The sequence below is a fragment of the Epithele typhae genome (assembly GCF_022376455.1).
Source record: "Epithele typhae strain CBS 203.58 chromosome Unknown BXZ73scaffold_6, whole genome shotgun sequence".
Lineage (NCBI taxonomy): Eukaryota > Fungi > Basidiomycota > Agaricomycetes > Polyporales > Epitheliaceae > Epithele > Epithele typhae.
Genome location: NW_025954197.1, coordinates 684,496 through 700,638, shown reverse-complemented (window position 1 = coordinate 700,638; position 16,143 = coordinate 684,496). Strand labels below are relative to the sequence as shown.

The 16,143-nt window shown below is 57.0% G+C and overlaps 4 protein-coding genes across 4 annotated transcripts; 2 read left to right on the top strand and 2 right to left on the bottom strand.

Annotated features, from left to right (window-relative positions):
- Positions 1-362: 362 nt before the first annotated feature.
- BXZ73DRAFT_88198 (uncharacterized protein) lies at positions 363-1,524 on the bottom strand (the record flags this gene model as incomplete). Its single annotated transcript, XM_048024861.1, has 5 exons — positions 363-423; positions 483-1,074; positions 1,131-1,222; positions 1,284-1,335; positions 1,392-1,524. 5 exons carry the CDS (start codon positions 1,522-1,524, stop codon positions 363-365), a joined length of 930 nt encoding a protein of 309 aa, XP_047881253.1.
- A 2,025-nt stretch (positions 1,525-3,549) lies between these two features.
- BXZ73DRAFT_41903 (uncharacterized protein) lies at positions 3,550-3,777 on the top strand (the record flags this gene model as incomplete). Its single annotated transcript, XM_048018858.1, has 1 exon — positions 3,550-3,777. A coding segment is annotated over one exon (228 nt), but the record flags the coding sequence as incomplete, so codon positions are not given.
- Positions 3,778-7,155: 3,378 nt separating this feature from the next.
- On the top strand, positions 7,156-8,180 carry BXZ73DRAFT_74950 (uncharacterized protein; the record flags this gene model as incomplete). The annotated part of the gene is made up of 4 exons (XM_048022126.1): positions 7,156-7,191; positions 7,257-7,577; positions 7,598-7,955; positions 8,029-8,180. The coding sequence occupies 4 exons, from the start codon at positions 7,156-7,158 to the stop codon at positions 8,178-8,180; spliced, it is 867 nt and encodes a 288-aa protein (XP_047881251.1).
- Positions 8,181-10,193: 2,013 nt separating this feature from the next.
- On the bottom strand, positions 10,194-13,888 carry BXZ73DRAFT_41454 (major facilitator superfamily MFS-1; the record flags this gene model as incomplete). Its single annotated transcript, XM_048018774.1, has 16 exons — positions 10,194-10,301; positions 10,471-10,562; positions 10,739-10,800; positions 10,908-10,923; positions 10,985-11,121; positions 11,254-11,302; positions 11,378-11,430; positions 11,513-11,905; positions 11,951-12,695; positions 12,745-12,852; positions 12,905-12,954; positions 13,002-13,222; positions 13,273-13,316; positions 13,375-13,428; positions 13,486-13,549; positions 13,601-13,888. 16 exons carry the CDS (start codon positions 13,886-13,888, stop codon positions 10,194-10,196), a joined length of 2,484 nt encoding a protein of 827 aa, XP_047881250.1.
- Between the last annotated feature and the right edge of the window lie 2,255 nt (positions 13,889-16,143).

Below are 16,143 nucleotides of genomic sequence, written 5' to 3'. Positions count from 1 at the left end.
TTCCTGCATGCCTACTGTAACCGGTACCGAGATCGCGCCACCGACAGGAGCCTTGGATGAGCCCCACGGCGTCTCCGTCCGGCACGGACTAGACCATCAGGCTTGGGACATAGGGATACGGGAAAACGAGAGAAATGATAGGCAAGCATCCGGCGACAATAGAACATAGGTTTGCGTGGACGAGACGGCTTTGTGACCGAACGACAGAGACATGAGACGAGGGTGCGGCCTGGGACGGGCAATGGCTGCGCAAAGGCTTGGCGTCACTCACTACCGAGAGGGTAATGAAACGCTGCCCTGTATTCTTTCGGGCGTACAGGATGGATATATGCCATGCGAGCAGTATAGCGGTATGAGGAGTCTCAAACCCCGAGCGCGTTGAGAACGAGCGCGGCCACCCACGAATGGCTATGTGTCGTCGGGCTGCAGACGAGCATATCAGCCACTGCAGTGGTGGAACAAACGACCGCGCAAGCACTTACTGGTATTCATCCCACCACACCCTCTCCGGCGCATTGTCGCACAACGTGACCGTCGGCGTCTCCCCGTACGCCCCCGTCAAGCAGCTCCCCTTGGCCCCGTCCTCGGTGAACCCATACACCTCAGGCGCTCCATCCGGCTGGAACTGTTCGAACAGCGGCTCCATGTCGACAAACGTGAACGCGCCCGCCCCAGAGGGCTGCGCGCCCACCGCTGCCGCAAGGAGGTGCGCGCGCAGCTCCTTGCCGAAAGTCTCGAGCGCCTCGCGGCCGGCGTCGTCCACGTACGCCGCGTACGGGAAGCACGTCGCGCGCGGGTAGTCGAGCACGAGGATCCGCGCTTTAGGGTACACGGCCGCGAGGAGCGCTCGGGTCGCGAGGATCTTCTGCGCGGACTGCGCCCCGGTCACGTTCGGGTTGAAGAAAAAGTCGTTCAGCCCGCCGAGAAGAGTGAACAGCGGCCGGGACGACTCGGTGTCTCGCAGCGCGGCGGGTGGAGAGGCGATGAAGCGGTGTACCTGCTCGTCGATGGAGTGTACCGGGATCGAAGAGCTTGGACCGGTGTAGCCTTGGACGAGACTGTTCGAGGTCGTCGCTGGAAGGCGGTCATGAGGACGGAATACGGAAGTGGAAGAGGGCGAGGTGGTGTACCTCCCCCGACTGCGTAATCGATGAGCGGGATCGAGAGGTTGCCCGCGATGAACTCGGTCCACACTGGGCCGTTGGAAAAACGCCCTCCAAAGCTGTCGGAGAACCCGCGTAAGATCGCCAGTTCGGGAGACGTGCCGAAGAACAGAGACGCACTAGTTGGGATTTGCCGGCCAGGAATGGTTCGATACCACCCAAGCGCCGTTGCCTGTCATGAAATGGTCAGTCTACTACCACCAGAGGACAAACAAGTATGCTCCTCGCCATTGTCTGTGAACGAGTCACCGAAACTTATGAGAGCACTGTAAGCCCCGTGGGAGCACGACGAAAGAATTGGGATCGCTTGAGCTCCCAAGCCCAGGACGAGGGTCACGGAAAGGAGGCGTAAGAAACGCATGTTGTCCGGTATGCTGCGCCGTAGGTTGAAATGCCGCCGGGGGTGCAGCAGGACACAGCCCCACGAGAGGGCGGTATTTGTAGGGCGCGGAGAAAGAACCCCTCGTGGATGCTGGCTGCTGGCGGCATTCAGTACTGACATTACGCATCACGCCGCGCGGAGCGGACTGGTTCTAGCTAAGCCAGCAAAAGCGGTGACAAACATTGCCGACGTCAGCGAACAGACGAATGAAACGAAGTCGCCCTGGCACGCTGGTACCTAGAAATGGAGTCACCGTGTACATAGAGCGGTGCATGGATGAGGAACGACGAGGAACGCCTTTAGCCATGTACATAAGCTATACAACGGCAGGACTCACGTGGTCGGATGGGCGTGCGTAAAGGATGATCAGGACTTCCAATTTTCCGGCATGTCATCGTGTAAAGCTGAGATGTAGCCGATGTATCAGCCGATGAGGCACCTTCGGGGCGGATGGTCGTTCGCGCGAGCGAAGATTCAAAGCGGCGGAAGGAAGAGCAAATACAATGTTTTCTGGATTCTGGAGCCAGATTTCCTCTGCGACATTTTAAACATGCAAGTGTCTCCATTTCCCTCAATGAACCCACGAGTCTTCATGAGACACGCGCACAGATGGTCGAGAGGAGGAAGGCTGGACATCAGCAAAAGGTGTTTTTTACGGTAGCGCCCGATAGCACGCGACTCTACCAGATCGGGACAGGTCGTCTATTGTCTGCGCGACAAATGATGATAGCAGAACGGTAGCAGGTGACATTCATTCGTCTTTGCTATGACATTTGATCGCATTTTGTGGCCGCATACAAGATATGATGTATTTACTACAGGCACTAGTAGCTTATACAGGAAGCTGCAGTCGATGATATAATAATGACAGCAGATGATCTTGCGCTCCCCCAAGGGTGAATCGTGGTGCGGGCGGGGTACATAAGAGGCTCTATTGAGCTATACGGTCGATTAGTGGGCGCGCGACAGTGCGTGCCGCAGAAAACGTGGTGCGCGCGAGGATACATACGGCCTCCCCGTGCGGGTGGCTCAGGCAGGCGCCTGTGTTCCGCGACCAAGTCTGGATTGTCCACCAACTCTGGGGCCGTCCCGCAGAGTGATATGCCCAAATACACACTAGCTATAAACCCGCTACGAGGGGCGCTGCCCAAATTAACCGCAAGGTCATGGTGTGGACAACCAATTGGTTGCCCGTGTCGCACGGAGTTCGATAGACGCCTACGGACGCGCTACTTGTCTCGTCCCACCACTATCTTGCCGATATACTCCTGCTTTTCTTCTTCCCTTATGGTGGAAATGGCTTCAATCATTCCCATTGCGTCAGGCTCGCCGCTCCGTCAATCTCTACATCGAACGCCCAGCCTAGTTTTGCCCAACCGAACTCTCCATAATGATCCACCCCCGTCCTCCTCGATATCCCATGATCGACAAGCTATGACCTCTGCAGCTTGAAGCTCCACCAATGCGACTGGGAAGGGGTTTTGAGATAATGCTGCTGATAGTAGGCGGTGAAAGCTTGATGAGGTACGCTCTGCTCTACTCCCACGTTCCCCTCGGCGCAATCTGTCGACCTATCTCCTGCCTGCAGGAGCCCGGTGGTTCTTTCGTCGCGCCCTCGGCACATGCTCGAACATATTTTCGATCCATATGGTCCTTGAGGAACTTAGCCTTTCCTTCAACAAGGGTGAGCACAAGGCGCCCGCGTACACCTAGTACAACCCCAATGACCGCACTCCGATGCTCATCAACCACCACAATGGCAACTTCACGATCTAGGAGTTGGGAGTGATCATCCTCCACCTCACGGACAAGTACGACCCGAAGGAGAGCAATCTGTCCCTCGTGCAGGACGACGAGTGCGCTACGTGCTCGTCTAGTGGCTCGTCTGCCAGGCGTCCGTCCGAGGGTGCGTCAATCAGCCTGCATGCATGCGAAGGCTAGTTTGTCTGACAATTCTCCGTGCGCAGCCCCTACTTCGGTAAATTTGGCTGATTCTAGTACCTGCACCCGGAGAAGCTCCCCTCCGCGATCACGCGCCATGAGAACGAGGTCATCCGGGTGTTCGGCATGCTCGAGAGCGTGCTGTCGAAGCAGGAGTGGCTGCTCGGCGACAAGCGCACGATCGTGGACATCCTGTTCGTGGTCCGGATCATGGTCCCCGTGTCGCGCGGCATGCTCTTGGGCGTCGAGGGCCTGGACGTGCCGACTAAGTCCCCAGTGTTCTACTCGTAAGCACTCTCGCTCTCGAGCTGGTTAGGAAGCGTCGGAGCTGACGTATTGTCTGCGGAGGGCACCGGAAGTTGATTGCGCGTGAAGCAATGAAGAGGACGCTCACGCGGCAGGTTGTCCCCAGTGCGCCTCCGAAGCTGAAGACGTAGGTCTAGTGCACGCCGGTTCTCGTCGGTGTGGATAATGAGGCATACAGAGGTCGGTGTTAGCAGCGCCATTCTGAGGCCTATTGCCTATGATGATTTCCTGCTAATTCTCGCGGTTGGATAGGGTTCAATGTGACGGTGGCGTCCCGCTTTGGCCTCCGTTCCCAGACATGGGCGCGTGTGCGGGCATGCGCGCCTACTGGACTCTACCTGCGACCGCCACCATCCCCAAGCGCGATGTGCCACTCACTCTCGCGTGCGATGTATAATGAGACGGCGGGTTCCTCCTCATTCCCCGCTCTCAGCGTCTCCCTCGCCGCCGCACGTCTATCGATGTCGCCATCAACATGGCTTTTCACAACAACTCTCACAGGCTGCTGGAGTGGCGCACGGAGCCTACACCCCAGGTATGCTCAGTTGCTCTATGGTTCAATATCATAGTTAAGTGGCATTCAGACCCTGTTCGGACATAATGAAGCCGGTGACGGTGGCAAGAAGTGCAAGTCCGACCGCGCCACTGGCTCCCAGGATGGATCATGGCGTGCGTCCCGCCCCCGTGTCTCCCGCCGCAGCGTCTCTGATTCCATCTCCTAACCTTTCACCCCTTGCTCAGTGTCCACCAGTACGTCTTACTATGCGCTCTACGGTACCACTGCTGGTTATTCATATGCGACTCGGCGGCCTCTGTTTCAGCCCTCCAACGCTTCTAGTTCCCGTCATTTAGACTGCATCTCCACCATATCACACTGCCACCACTCACGCAGCTCCCAGCGCAGGCCGTACACCCTCCACATCAGACCGCGCCTGCGGCCACTTTCTTCACGCCACTACAACGCGACGGTCGGAGCACGCATCCATCTAGTCCTTGCCTTTCGTCGCGCTCACATGCTTCCCCTGTCAGGTGCGCTTCTGCTTCAGCTGCGAGCCCGAATGGAGCAACACCGACGGCTTCTGGGACGTGTGCACTGTGTGACTTTGTGCTCAAGTTCAGGTGCACCACACAAAAGCAGCGGAAGGCCGAGACGACCACTTGGTGGATCCGGTAAGCCTCCGTTTCGTGCGCTATATTGAGACGAGTCGGCTGACACCCGCATTCATCACAGGCACCCCTTTGACGATGTCGCCCTCACTGTCGACGAGAAGTGCACGCCTTTCGATGACGTCGATGACGTCCTCGACGCGCCAGGCTCAGATGAAGAGCTCCCGGAGGGTGATGATGACCACGACCACGATGACGATGACGATGACGACGAAGGACAGCAGTAGACGGTATGTTTCAATTCTTGCATGTCTTCCTGTCGTCTCACTCACTGCTTGCACCACAGGTCGTACACACGTATTGTGAATGCTACATTAATGAGTACCTATTCGTTTCCTGGATGTACACCATAGTCTGCCTTGTAGAACACCCCTGTTTCCTATTTGCTCCGAATGGATTGTTGCGTGGTCGTATGATACTATTTGTGTGATTACAGTGTACGACGGAAGACGATAATCTTCCGCATGGTGCTGTAGGTTCTCTGTCGTCTCCTCCGCTAACTCTGACCTCTTATCGTGTACCGCTATCATCTCATGCGCCGCAGATGATCGGTATATGGTCGGGCGCGCACTCAGAATTGATAGCCCTGTCCGCGAGACTTGATCATCATTTGATAGCGAAAGAAGCAGACGACCATACAATACGGGATACTGCATTACTTGGATGCTCAGCTACTGTCTATTGTCTTCGCTATCACTAACTATCGTACGCTACGAATGCCCTCGTCCACTATCAGACGCTACCGTTTCCGCGCCCACTTTGCTGATGGAGCTGCTGGAGCCTGGCGGGCATGATGCATGAGGCTTGGTGGGCGCCCGGCAGGAGTCGCCCGTTCGAATCCCAGATGAGTTTTGGATTAGGATATCCTTCAGAGAAGCAGCTGTCACAGCGTTTACCAACAAGATATCCTTGGACTAGTTCTCGTTCACTAGCATTGCACAAAGAGCCTTTTTCACGTCCTACAAACGCTCCCTTGTTCGTGCGTGCTGCACCTGAGGCTGCTCATTACATAATGACGCGGCGGATTATTACGGGCCGTCCAGACTACGCAATTGACACCTCCGTGCTGCGCGATCCGCCCATAGACAGAGACTATCATCATGAACAATCCGAAGAGCATGGTAAGCCTGACTGGTATGTGTGTTCTGCCTGGTTGTTGACTATTGACAGTTGCTAGGCTGGGGAAGTCTCATTGTCGCGGCAGGCGTAAGCTATTACTTCGCTCGGCAGAGCATCAACGAAAGAAGGCAGATGCAAGAAGCTGCAGGAGCAAGGCCTTCAGAGCGCATGGACTGCAAGTCTGTGCCCTCTTACTCGTGCGCGCGGAGCTCTCATTCGGTATGTCGTAGGGCGGTCAAAGGTCGAACAGCAGGAGAAGCTAGCCCCCGCCAGCGAAGCAGCCCGGTTGTCGAACATACAAGCCCAAGGATTAGGGAAAGGGACTTCGTGATCAGGATGGGGCATTGCGACACTTCGGCGGAGCTGAAGGACGGTCTGAAGCCTCGGTACCATGTTGACCACACTCTTTTTATTCGTTCCTGGAAATCCCACATCGTCCTGCTACTTTCATACGGGGGCGTTTCTCCACGGTGCGTTGCTCTATGGTGCGTTGCTCTACGGTGTGTTTCTCCTCGGTGCGTTTCTGCACGCGGTCAGTCGATACGGGTGGACTGGTGCGGCCGGTGAGGAACGGACGACGCTTATTCGGCCCTAGTGAAAACAACTTCACAACAGAAGTTGGACGAGTGACAACCCCCGACGCTCTCGCCACAGTCCTTCACCTCCCTCCCCATCGGCCGAGACCTTTCCATGCCTATCTCTTCCGTCCCCCATCCTCCATTTCGTCGCTCGCCTCTGTCTAATGTGCGTGCACCGTCAATCCATCTCACCTGGCCATTGCTCACTCGCTTGTATGCAGGGTCGAGAAACAAACACAGGCCGTGTCCCCACCGCCTACCGCCGCGTCACCAATCGCGGCCATATCCCAATCTCCAGCCCAGAATGAGCACTCCCCCATTACACCAACCGCATATATGCGGTCCCCGACGCCCAAGTCTCAACACCAGCCCAAGCGCACATCAAAACGGAAAACTTCCGACCCGGCCTCCGACACACCCAGACGCCGTGCCAAGCTGAATAGGTGGTGCTCTTATCATCCCTCTGAGAACACACCCTCTACTCCAAGCGTTCCTTCAAATGGCGCTCCTGCAGCCACCGGAGAGGCCCTTATCGGTGAGCCTACTTTGCTCGAAACCCTCATGCGCCTCCTTTACTCGAACCCTCGTGCACCTCGTCAGGATCGGCGGAAGGAAGACGCTTCGACACCGAGGGTTCCCACTCCTGCCCACCTACTTCCGTCGAACCCCAAGACGCCTTGTCGCCTCAGACAACGCCGACAACGCCCGCCCTTCCCGCACATCAGCAGCTACCTACGGCAAGACAGCACCGAAAACTGTCGACTCCCCTTAGAGCAGCTATCAGCCTGGATCAACTCTCTCATCGGATCCCCGCCGCGGATGCAGAAGATGCACGTCCCCTTCTACAGGAGATCAGCCCTTCGCGGCTTCAGCATATGGATCAAGAGCGCGCTCTCGATGAGCCCGCACGTCGTCGTCGCGGTTCGGCTCCCACTACTCAGCCTACGTTGCAATACGTCCCCAAACCTTCGACCCGCACCCACAAAAATTTCGCCACCTCAATGCCGTGGTCCATGGCCTTCGATGAGATGAACCACATGAAGAAGAAGCCGAAGAACCCCTCCAAGACGCTACGCAAGAAGCGGAACGCTGGCGAGGCTGTCGTGGTCGCAACTCCGTCAGAGGAACAGTCCTTTCTGCTCCTCGATTGCGGCGGCGCGGCCCCACTTAACAACGAGCAGCACGGAGGCAAAGTCGAACATCAGTGCCCACTCTGTCCGCGGAAGTTCACCTTCGCGCACAGCCTTGCTCTGCATATGAAATGGCATTGGGGGGCGAGTAAGCTTGAGTGGCGGCGAGGTGAGTCCCACTTTAGTGCTGTGATTTCACGGTTCACTCAGTATACGATGCATGCGTTAGTTGGTGCCGATAGAGTCCCTAGGCAAGACGCACCGGCCCCTAAAGAGGCGCAACATCCGACCCAAAAGGACGAAGACATCATCGTACTGGACACTGAGGAGGTGTCGCCTCACAACTCTTTCCAGCTGGACTTCTCGTTCTGGGATCTACGCAACGAGCCTCTAGGCGGCTCTGAAGACGTCATGACCTCAGTCCAAGCTTCCGAGGTTCAGCCCGCAATCGATGCGTGTGACCTCAGCCCAAGCTCCTCAGTGGACATGGACATCACAAAGCAGCCATGGTTCGATACATTTAACTCCCCATTCGCGGACACGGCCTGGTCAATTCCGGAGCATGAAGTTGCCAGCCCGTCAATCCCGGTTCTTCCGCAAACGCCGCTGCCGGAAGTTATGACTCTCGGGTTGTCCACATCCTGTTCGTCCGACCTCTTCTCTGCTTTGCTCACACCAAGTCGACTTCCAAGCCCGGAGTCACTTTCTTGGTTCGCCTTCGACCCTGCCAACGAGTTCGCTCCCTGGGCTCAAGATCTATTCAGGAACTTCCCAGCGGCCAACCCCGAAGAAGCAAAACAGTTTCCGCAAGACGTGGCGTGTCAAAGCAGCGACGTCGATCTCTTCGGAGATCCTCTGGGCGATTCTCCAGATTCCGTCAAGGTGTACGAGGATATCAGACCCGGGGTACGCACACTCCTCTTTTGGCATTCTTTCATCGTTGACGTGCGCCTTTGCCGTCGCCGGCAGTTTGGCCGGCGTTTCGCTAACCTCCACGCCGCCTTTAGCTCCCTGGCTGGCTTTGCCTCCCCGACAATGACACCCCGTGAACGGTTCCTGTGCCAGCCCTACATGCGACACGTGAAGCTTGCAAACCTGCCGCCTGTGTTCGATGACGATGACGACGAGATCGACGACCACTTTGACGACTATTTCCCTCAGATTCCGCTCTTCACCTTCCCCAAACGCCCTCTGTACAGCGAGTCCGCTTTCTCCTCGTTTCCTCCCCGCTGCTCGCTCCTCCTTGGTCGACAATCCCACACCTCCTCGGACAGCAGCCCGTTATGTCTCTCCCTCTCTCCCCTTACCTCGCTCTCCTCTCTCCAGGGCCTTCCGTGCCCATCTATCCTCCCAGACTCCTTCGAGCGCCTGTCACTTTCATAACCACACCCTAGAACCACCAGCCAGCACATCAGCATCGCGTAGGCCCCCCGTCTCTCACTCGCAGGGACGTCGCCACGTTCCGTCCATCTACGCCTACGCCGCGGCTCAACGACGCACACAAACTCGGGTATCGTCAAGCATCCTAGGCAGACCTGGGCGGACGCGTCCGGTCCAGAACTCCCGCCGAGCCGCGCTACTCAGTCCCTCGATCTTCCGTGCCAGCTTCTCGTAAACTTCAACTTCTCCGTGATGTTGCCCTCCTCCTGCGGGGCTCAGTACACTCTTTTCTGGTCGCATCACCTCTCCTTCGCTCCTTCCTCGTCTCGGCACGTAATTTATCCTTTGTAGCACACGGTCGTGTCCCTCATCATCGCGCATGATGCGCCATAGAAGCAATCCACTTCCACTCGGTTCGCTCCTCTTTCTGCGCGTCGTTGTTCGCAGAACGCTCTCGAGCGGTATCCGGCCAAGATGATCGATTACGGATCCAAGCGCTGCGAGAACGAGCCCTAGTACATTGACGAGACAGACATGAAGTACGTATGTAGACAGAGCGGGGTAGGGAGGCGTCGGGAGCCCGGACAATAAATCAACGCAATAAGGGCCAAGGCTGATGCTACGGTTGAGCGAGAGAGCGCTTCTATGTATGCGGCGCGCGGGTAGTGGACGATGGGGCCGGTACGGTGATGTTCGCGACCCTGGTGCCCGCCACGAACCAGGTGGGGTCGGGCGGGGTCGGTGACGGGGAGATGGGGCTAGCGGGATGCGTAGAGATCGTGATGGAAGCGGCGACATTGTCAACGGTCATAGATGGTGGGCGGAGGAAGTACGGCAAACCGACGAGTGGTGTGTGCGGCGATGCCGTGACGGGGTCGAGGTCGGAGGGTGTCGGTGTAAGGTGTAACAGGGATGCCCAGCCAGAGAACGTCGTTGCATAGGGATGCAGTGCCGCATTGTGATACGTCGAGCTTGGGAGAAGGCTGTCGCGCGCCGAGCCTGCGTCGCCCGTCTTCACGGACGCCCCTCAGCGGATGAAGAAGCTGTGGACGACGGCGAGCGCGCAGGCGGCCGCGCAGACGATGAAGCCGAGCGGGTACCCGGACGGGTCGTCTGCCACGCTCTTGGACCAGAGCTTCGGGCCATCCATCGCACCAGGGCCAGGGACGCGAGTGCGCGGGCAAAAGGCAGGGCCGCGGGCCGCGGGCAGGGTGGCCACAGCGGTGATAGTAACCGCGAAGAGTAGGGGTGGGAACGCAGAGGCGGTCAGCGACGGGCCGTACGCGGGAGCAGGGATGACTCACCGTACCGCCGAGAATGGGGCCCGCGAATCGCGCGAGGGACACGATACTCTGCGCGACGCCGTTCGCGAAACCAACGAGGTGAGGTGGTGAAGCTGGGCCGTTGTTCGCGGGACGCGTGAAGGGTTCGCGGGTCGGGTATGTACAGGTGGGTGACGGATGTCGGCCGCGAGCAATTGCGCGTGCGAGGACGTGAGTTACGCGAGATGAATGTGGAGAAAAACAGATCTTCAGCGCTGCGATGTTACGGGAGGAAGTTGGAAGAACGCACTATAGTTCAACAGCACCGAGATGGCTGTGTAACTGAATGTCCCACCGCAGAAACGGACCGCGCTGCGAACAAAGACGCGAAATTAGAGTTTGGTCGTGCGCTCGGAAAATCCGAAGAGCCCTCAGGTGCGCGCTTCGCAGAGCCTGGGTAAAATGGAAAGGTGACGTACGTGCTCAGGGCAAGAGCTGTTCATCGTAGAGGCAATGAATCAGTGGTCATGATGTGGACGCGCAGCAAGAAACACACCAGACATGAGGACGAGATTACCGTCGTCGCTCGCACTTGCAAAGACGCGGTAGAGGATAACCGAAAGGTATGGAGGGATGAACAACATCGCGCCAATGCGGAACATCGCTAGATGAGAAAAGCGCCCTCTTGGGGGCCTGCACCATGGCACGCAACGGCGTCAGTGGAAGGTTGCGAATCATCGGGGGCAGTATCGCTTACCCAATATTCCTGCGCAACAATGAATCATGAGAATCCGTGCAATCGCTCAAGCGGGATTGCGGACTTACGGGTACAAGACGAATTGGTAGGCAATTTGCGCGAGACACATCAAGGCAACTGACAGCGACGAAGTGACGTTAGCGTACAGCCATGAGGGTCATGACCGGGAGCAGACGAGAGATATTGACATACTGAGCTGCGAGAAATGTCCTGCGTTCAAGTTGAGGCCGCCTGATGGGTATTTCCTGCACATCGGCCGAGATCCATCAATCTCGGAACCAAAAGCCTAACACGGGATCTAAACATAGCGAAAGGCTGAATACTTACGAGACGAGGTAAAGGTAAAACACCTGGTCGTGCGTCGTGGAGTGCAACGCGAGCCATCCATATTGCAGGATGATGGCGAGCGGAAGCTGGCTCATAATGGACGGCTCCCGCTCGGACGGCACGGGACTTGGTGCGCGGGACGGCAGTCGTGACTCGGCGATGGGGGCGAGGGTCTCGGTACCGGGCCCCGTGGGCTCCGCATCTGCTTGCGCGAGCAATTGTTGTGCCTCGAGAACGGCAGGGGGCGTGCGGACGCCGACGTGGGCAAAGATGGGAGGCACGTAAGCGGACGCCCGACGAACCGGAGGCCCATCGGCGTCGGCCCCGTCCAGGGTGCCGGCGCCCGAGGTATGACGCAGGTTGGAGTAGCGGCGTGCAGCAGAGGAAGGGCGTCTGGGAGATCCTCCGAAGGTAGAACCTTGACCCTTGCTCAGTGACTGGCGATGGGGCATGACGCTGTGCGGGATGGGCGGCATCCGAGGCGCCATGCCGGCGGACAGGCGGCGGGAGAATCGGTTGTGTCTGGCTGGTGTAGAGGGTCCAGCGCCGAGTGGCTCGTCGTCCTGGTTGTCTTCGTCGTCGTCGTCGGCGAAAACCTCTTCGTCCTCCTCGTCGCTTGGCTCGAACGGGTCCTCGTTGTCGACATTAATCGCTGCGGCAACCCAAAGGTCGGCGATGTTGGTCACGGTGTTCTCGTTGGCCATCAAGAGCCGCTGAGCGAAGTTGAGGTTGCTTCCCGTCCCGACACTCGAGCTTGCGCCGTCCCAGTTGCTCTCCCGACGGCGACGGATGGAAACCCCCGTGTTCCTGCGGGTAGCGAAGGTCATATTGCTTGAAAGACGGTTCCTGAAAGAGCCTGTGTACCCATAGGCGGATCCGCTCGCACGGCTGATCCGAGAGGAGGCGCGTTGGTTCGGATGGTGTGTCGGTGTCTCTTGCAAAGGCACGAGCTGCGGCGTAGACTGTGAAGGGGACACTGCAGCATCCGCTGCAGCATGCCCGAAGTACCCCGAGATCTTTGAGCGAACCGACCCGAAGACACTTCCGCGCTCCTCGACGTCGTCCAAGTGGGGAGTCGGAGGACGAGATTCTTCGGTAGCTCCTGTAATCTTCTCAGGAGGGAGCTGTATAGCGCCTTCCCGCGGCCCGCAGTCGGGGGCAAGGAACAAAGAAAGGAAAGAGCCTGCGAGAACATAAGCAAGTGATGTTACTTTCGCGCATACATCCCATACCTGTAGCCAAGACCGCTGCTGCAACGCAAGTGGGAAGAAGATAGGGGTACTTGACGAAGATGGGAACATTCTCGAAAACGTTCGGCCACTTCCGAGCAGGTGACTCGACTGTCATACTGTTGGACGTCTCATATAGCTGCATAGATTGAGCAGTACTCACAAGTCCCTCCAACGATGGCGCCGGCAACACCACCGAAACCCCAACAAAAGCTGTACTGGCATGAGCCCACGAACCAGTGTCATACAACGGAACGCACCCCAGGATGGCATAGGCGCGACCTTCATTGCTCTGGTCAGTGATACCGGTCACTGTCCCACGAGCAACACCAATTGCGCCCGCGAAGACGCCTTGCATAAGACGAACTGCCATAGCTTGTTGTATCGAGGTTGAAGTACCGAAGAGACAGCAGGTTACTGCACTTCCTAGCAGAGAGATAGTCAAGACGACACGCGGTCCATGTTTGGCCGCAATAGTTGCCTGGGGTGTCCATCAATGGTTGCACATGAACACGGCGCTGAGGATCTCACCCATAGCAAGGATGTCAGGAATTGGGTGAGGAAAAAGGTTGACGCTGCAAAGTCGTCAGCATGGAATGCATAGGACGTGAATAAGGTGCGTTGTGGACTCACCTAGCAATCCAGTCCAGTACCCGACCTCCGACTCGTTGTCAAATTGCCCGAACCCTGCATGATACGTATCCCATCTGAGACCAGGAACGCTGAATAATGCAACATACGCACCTTCGACCATGAAAAGGAGAAACGGAGCCGAAACATTCGCAGACAAAAACTCGCCAAGAAGTGTCTATAACCACTGGTTCAGACCATCGGCCGACTGGATAATAGAGAGACGCACGATTGACAACACAATCATAGACAGCGTCGGCAGAGGGGTTGAGTAGACTTCTTGTTTCTGCAAGGCGCTGGGAATAGCTGGCTTGTCCGGAGTTTGCATCATGCCGCTCTCCTCGTCCCCCTCCGCTCGACTCCATTTACTGAGAAAGCTCGGCTTCCGCACTAGTCCAGAGAAGGAGACGCGTTCGCTGAAACGCCTTGAGCTAGGACCAGGCTCTCCGGCAGATGTCTGAGGCTCGTCGGCGTCGAGGGCCGAATCCCCTCGACCAAATACTCGCTGAGGAGGCATGTGGAGACGGCTGGTCGCCAGAGGCGGGAGGAGGCCTGGGGCAAAGAGGTTGGGGTGTCCTGGGGGCGGTGAAGACAACAAGATAAGGATAGGGAGGTTGTGGCGGGTGTGGATGCAGTGGGGACGTCAAAGGCGTCGCAGCAGTCCGCAGTTAGATAGTAGGGCTCTCATGATCTCAAGACTCAGTCTGACACGGTCGCGTTTGATCACGTGATAGAGGATGTCCACCTCGAGCGTCCCGACTCCCGGTCGCACAATGTTCCACCGTTTCAAAATGTCGCCATCACCCCGAACTTCGAAGCGTATTGCAGAGTTCACCGAGCCCCCCGAATGGTCTATGCAATATCATTGCTCCGAAAGCTTTGCACTCCTCTCTCGCTCTCTGGGCGCTAAGTGGCATCAGCCAGTGAGACTGCTGGATTTGGTCTTCTGCGTTCTGTCAGCAGCACCGCAAAGCTCTTAACGATCAACCATCATGTTCTTCAACCGGTCACCCTTCCTCATGGTCTTCGAATGCGAGGCCTATGGCATGGACGTGCGTGGGGTTCCGTATCTTACGCCGTTCTGTCTGAATATATGGCTCGTCCTAGATTCAAGCCCCTGGAAGTATGATGTCGGGGATGGCAAATTTCGGTGGGTTGTCTCTGCTGCACGCTACGCCCCGATGATGTCGACCCTCGAAGCACGCGAATTAAGAACTTACCGGCACTTCACGTTGTAGGACATATAGCGCTCTCAAACGTGATGGGTCGTCACTTGGGTGCACTCCGATGTTTGAAAATACGCCGTGTTGATATTCAGTGCTATACGCGTCGTTATGGGCCTGGGAGACAGACTAGTGCGCAGATTAACAACTCCCCGACAAGCCAGATGGCCACCGCCCGTATGCAAGGAGGTGCAGATTACAAACTCTACAGATTGCCATGGCCCGTTACTCGCCTTGAACAACGGCAAAAGGCTAGTCAAACCAACAATACTCTGGGGCATCACTACAAGGGCCATCAATAACCATTAACATCCTGGAAGAGCTTGAACATCGTATAAGCTCTGGAGATAGGCGCCGCCCCTCAACCTTCCCATCCGGACTTTCGGCCGGCCGTCTGGCTCTCTGCCCACGTCCGGACTTTGATCTACTATAGGCGCTTTCGAGGGTCCTTGTTGACCCTGCCTTCAACCTTGCCGCAGAGTACGTAGCGAGCAACACGGGGGCCGAAAATGAGCGCTGGGTGCGTTACCGAACCGTCTAGTGGACACTGGCTTCGCCTAATATTCACGACATTCGCCCCAGATCTGCGCTCAAGCGATGAGGCCAATCTGGCCAGCTCATCCGGCAACTGCGATGACAAGATGCTGAGGGCCGACATATACCAAATTCAAATATGTCAGTCAGAATCGTGGAACAGTCGACCACATGACGGGTGCGTAGTGGAGATGTGATCATTTGTGTCGGCTTCAATCTGGGCATTTCTTCTTTTTTTTTTCTGCCCTCGAAGCGTTCGGGATCCGAATCTGGGCTCTGTTAAGCATCTGATAATGTCCTGGGCGCTTGTTATGGGGAGCGGCCTCGGTCGCGGGCTGCAGCGCTGCCGGTGCTAGCCGCCTCCATGATCCCCAGGAACAGCATGTGACTATCCGATATTGACTCTCTGATACGCGCTGATGAAGTCTGGACTGTCGTCACTGTCTTCACGTCCGCTATGTGCGCGACGCCACAGTACTTGCCTCGCACGAAGCTGCAATGTAGACAAACCGGGCAGATATTGTTTTATTAAGGCTTGTGGCTTACCCTACTTCTCTGAGGCTGATCTTACGATCACTATAGGCGTGGGATCCAGTTCCCTCCCCGATCAATATTGCTGGCGGCTTCTGGCTAGAAGATATCCGTTCGGCTGCAACGCAAGCGACTTTGGTTTCGCATGGGCCGAATATTCGGCCGCGAAGCCTCCACAGCTGTGGCTGATGCCATTCAGGTCGCCCACTCGCCAAATACTTCCGACGGAGGCTATCATCGGCTGCCAGCGAACCCACACTCTCACTGTCATTGTTTCCGGTGCCTTTCGGAAAATGCTGAGAAAGCCATCTGGAATATTGCCGACCGTCCCGGGACTGGAAACCACGATTCTCGGCCGTCACCAACGCGGCAAGCCTCTCGTCCAGATTGGCAGCGTCAAGATGCTCCCATCGACTGGGCCGGCGTGTGAGTCATACCCGCCGCTGCATGTTGATAGCTTCGATCTGTACTGATACTGATCCCC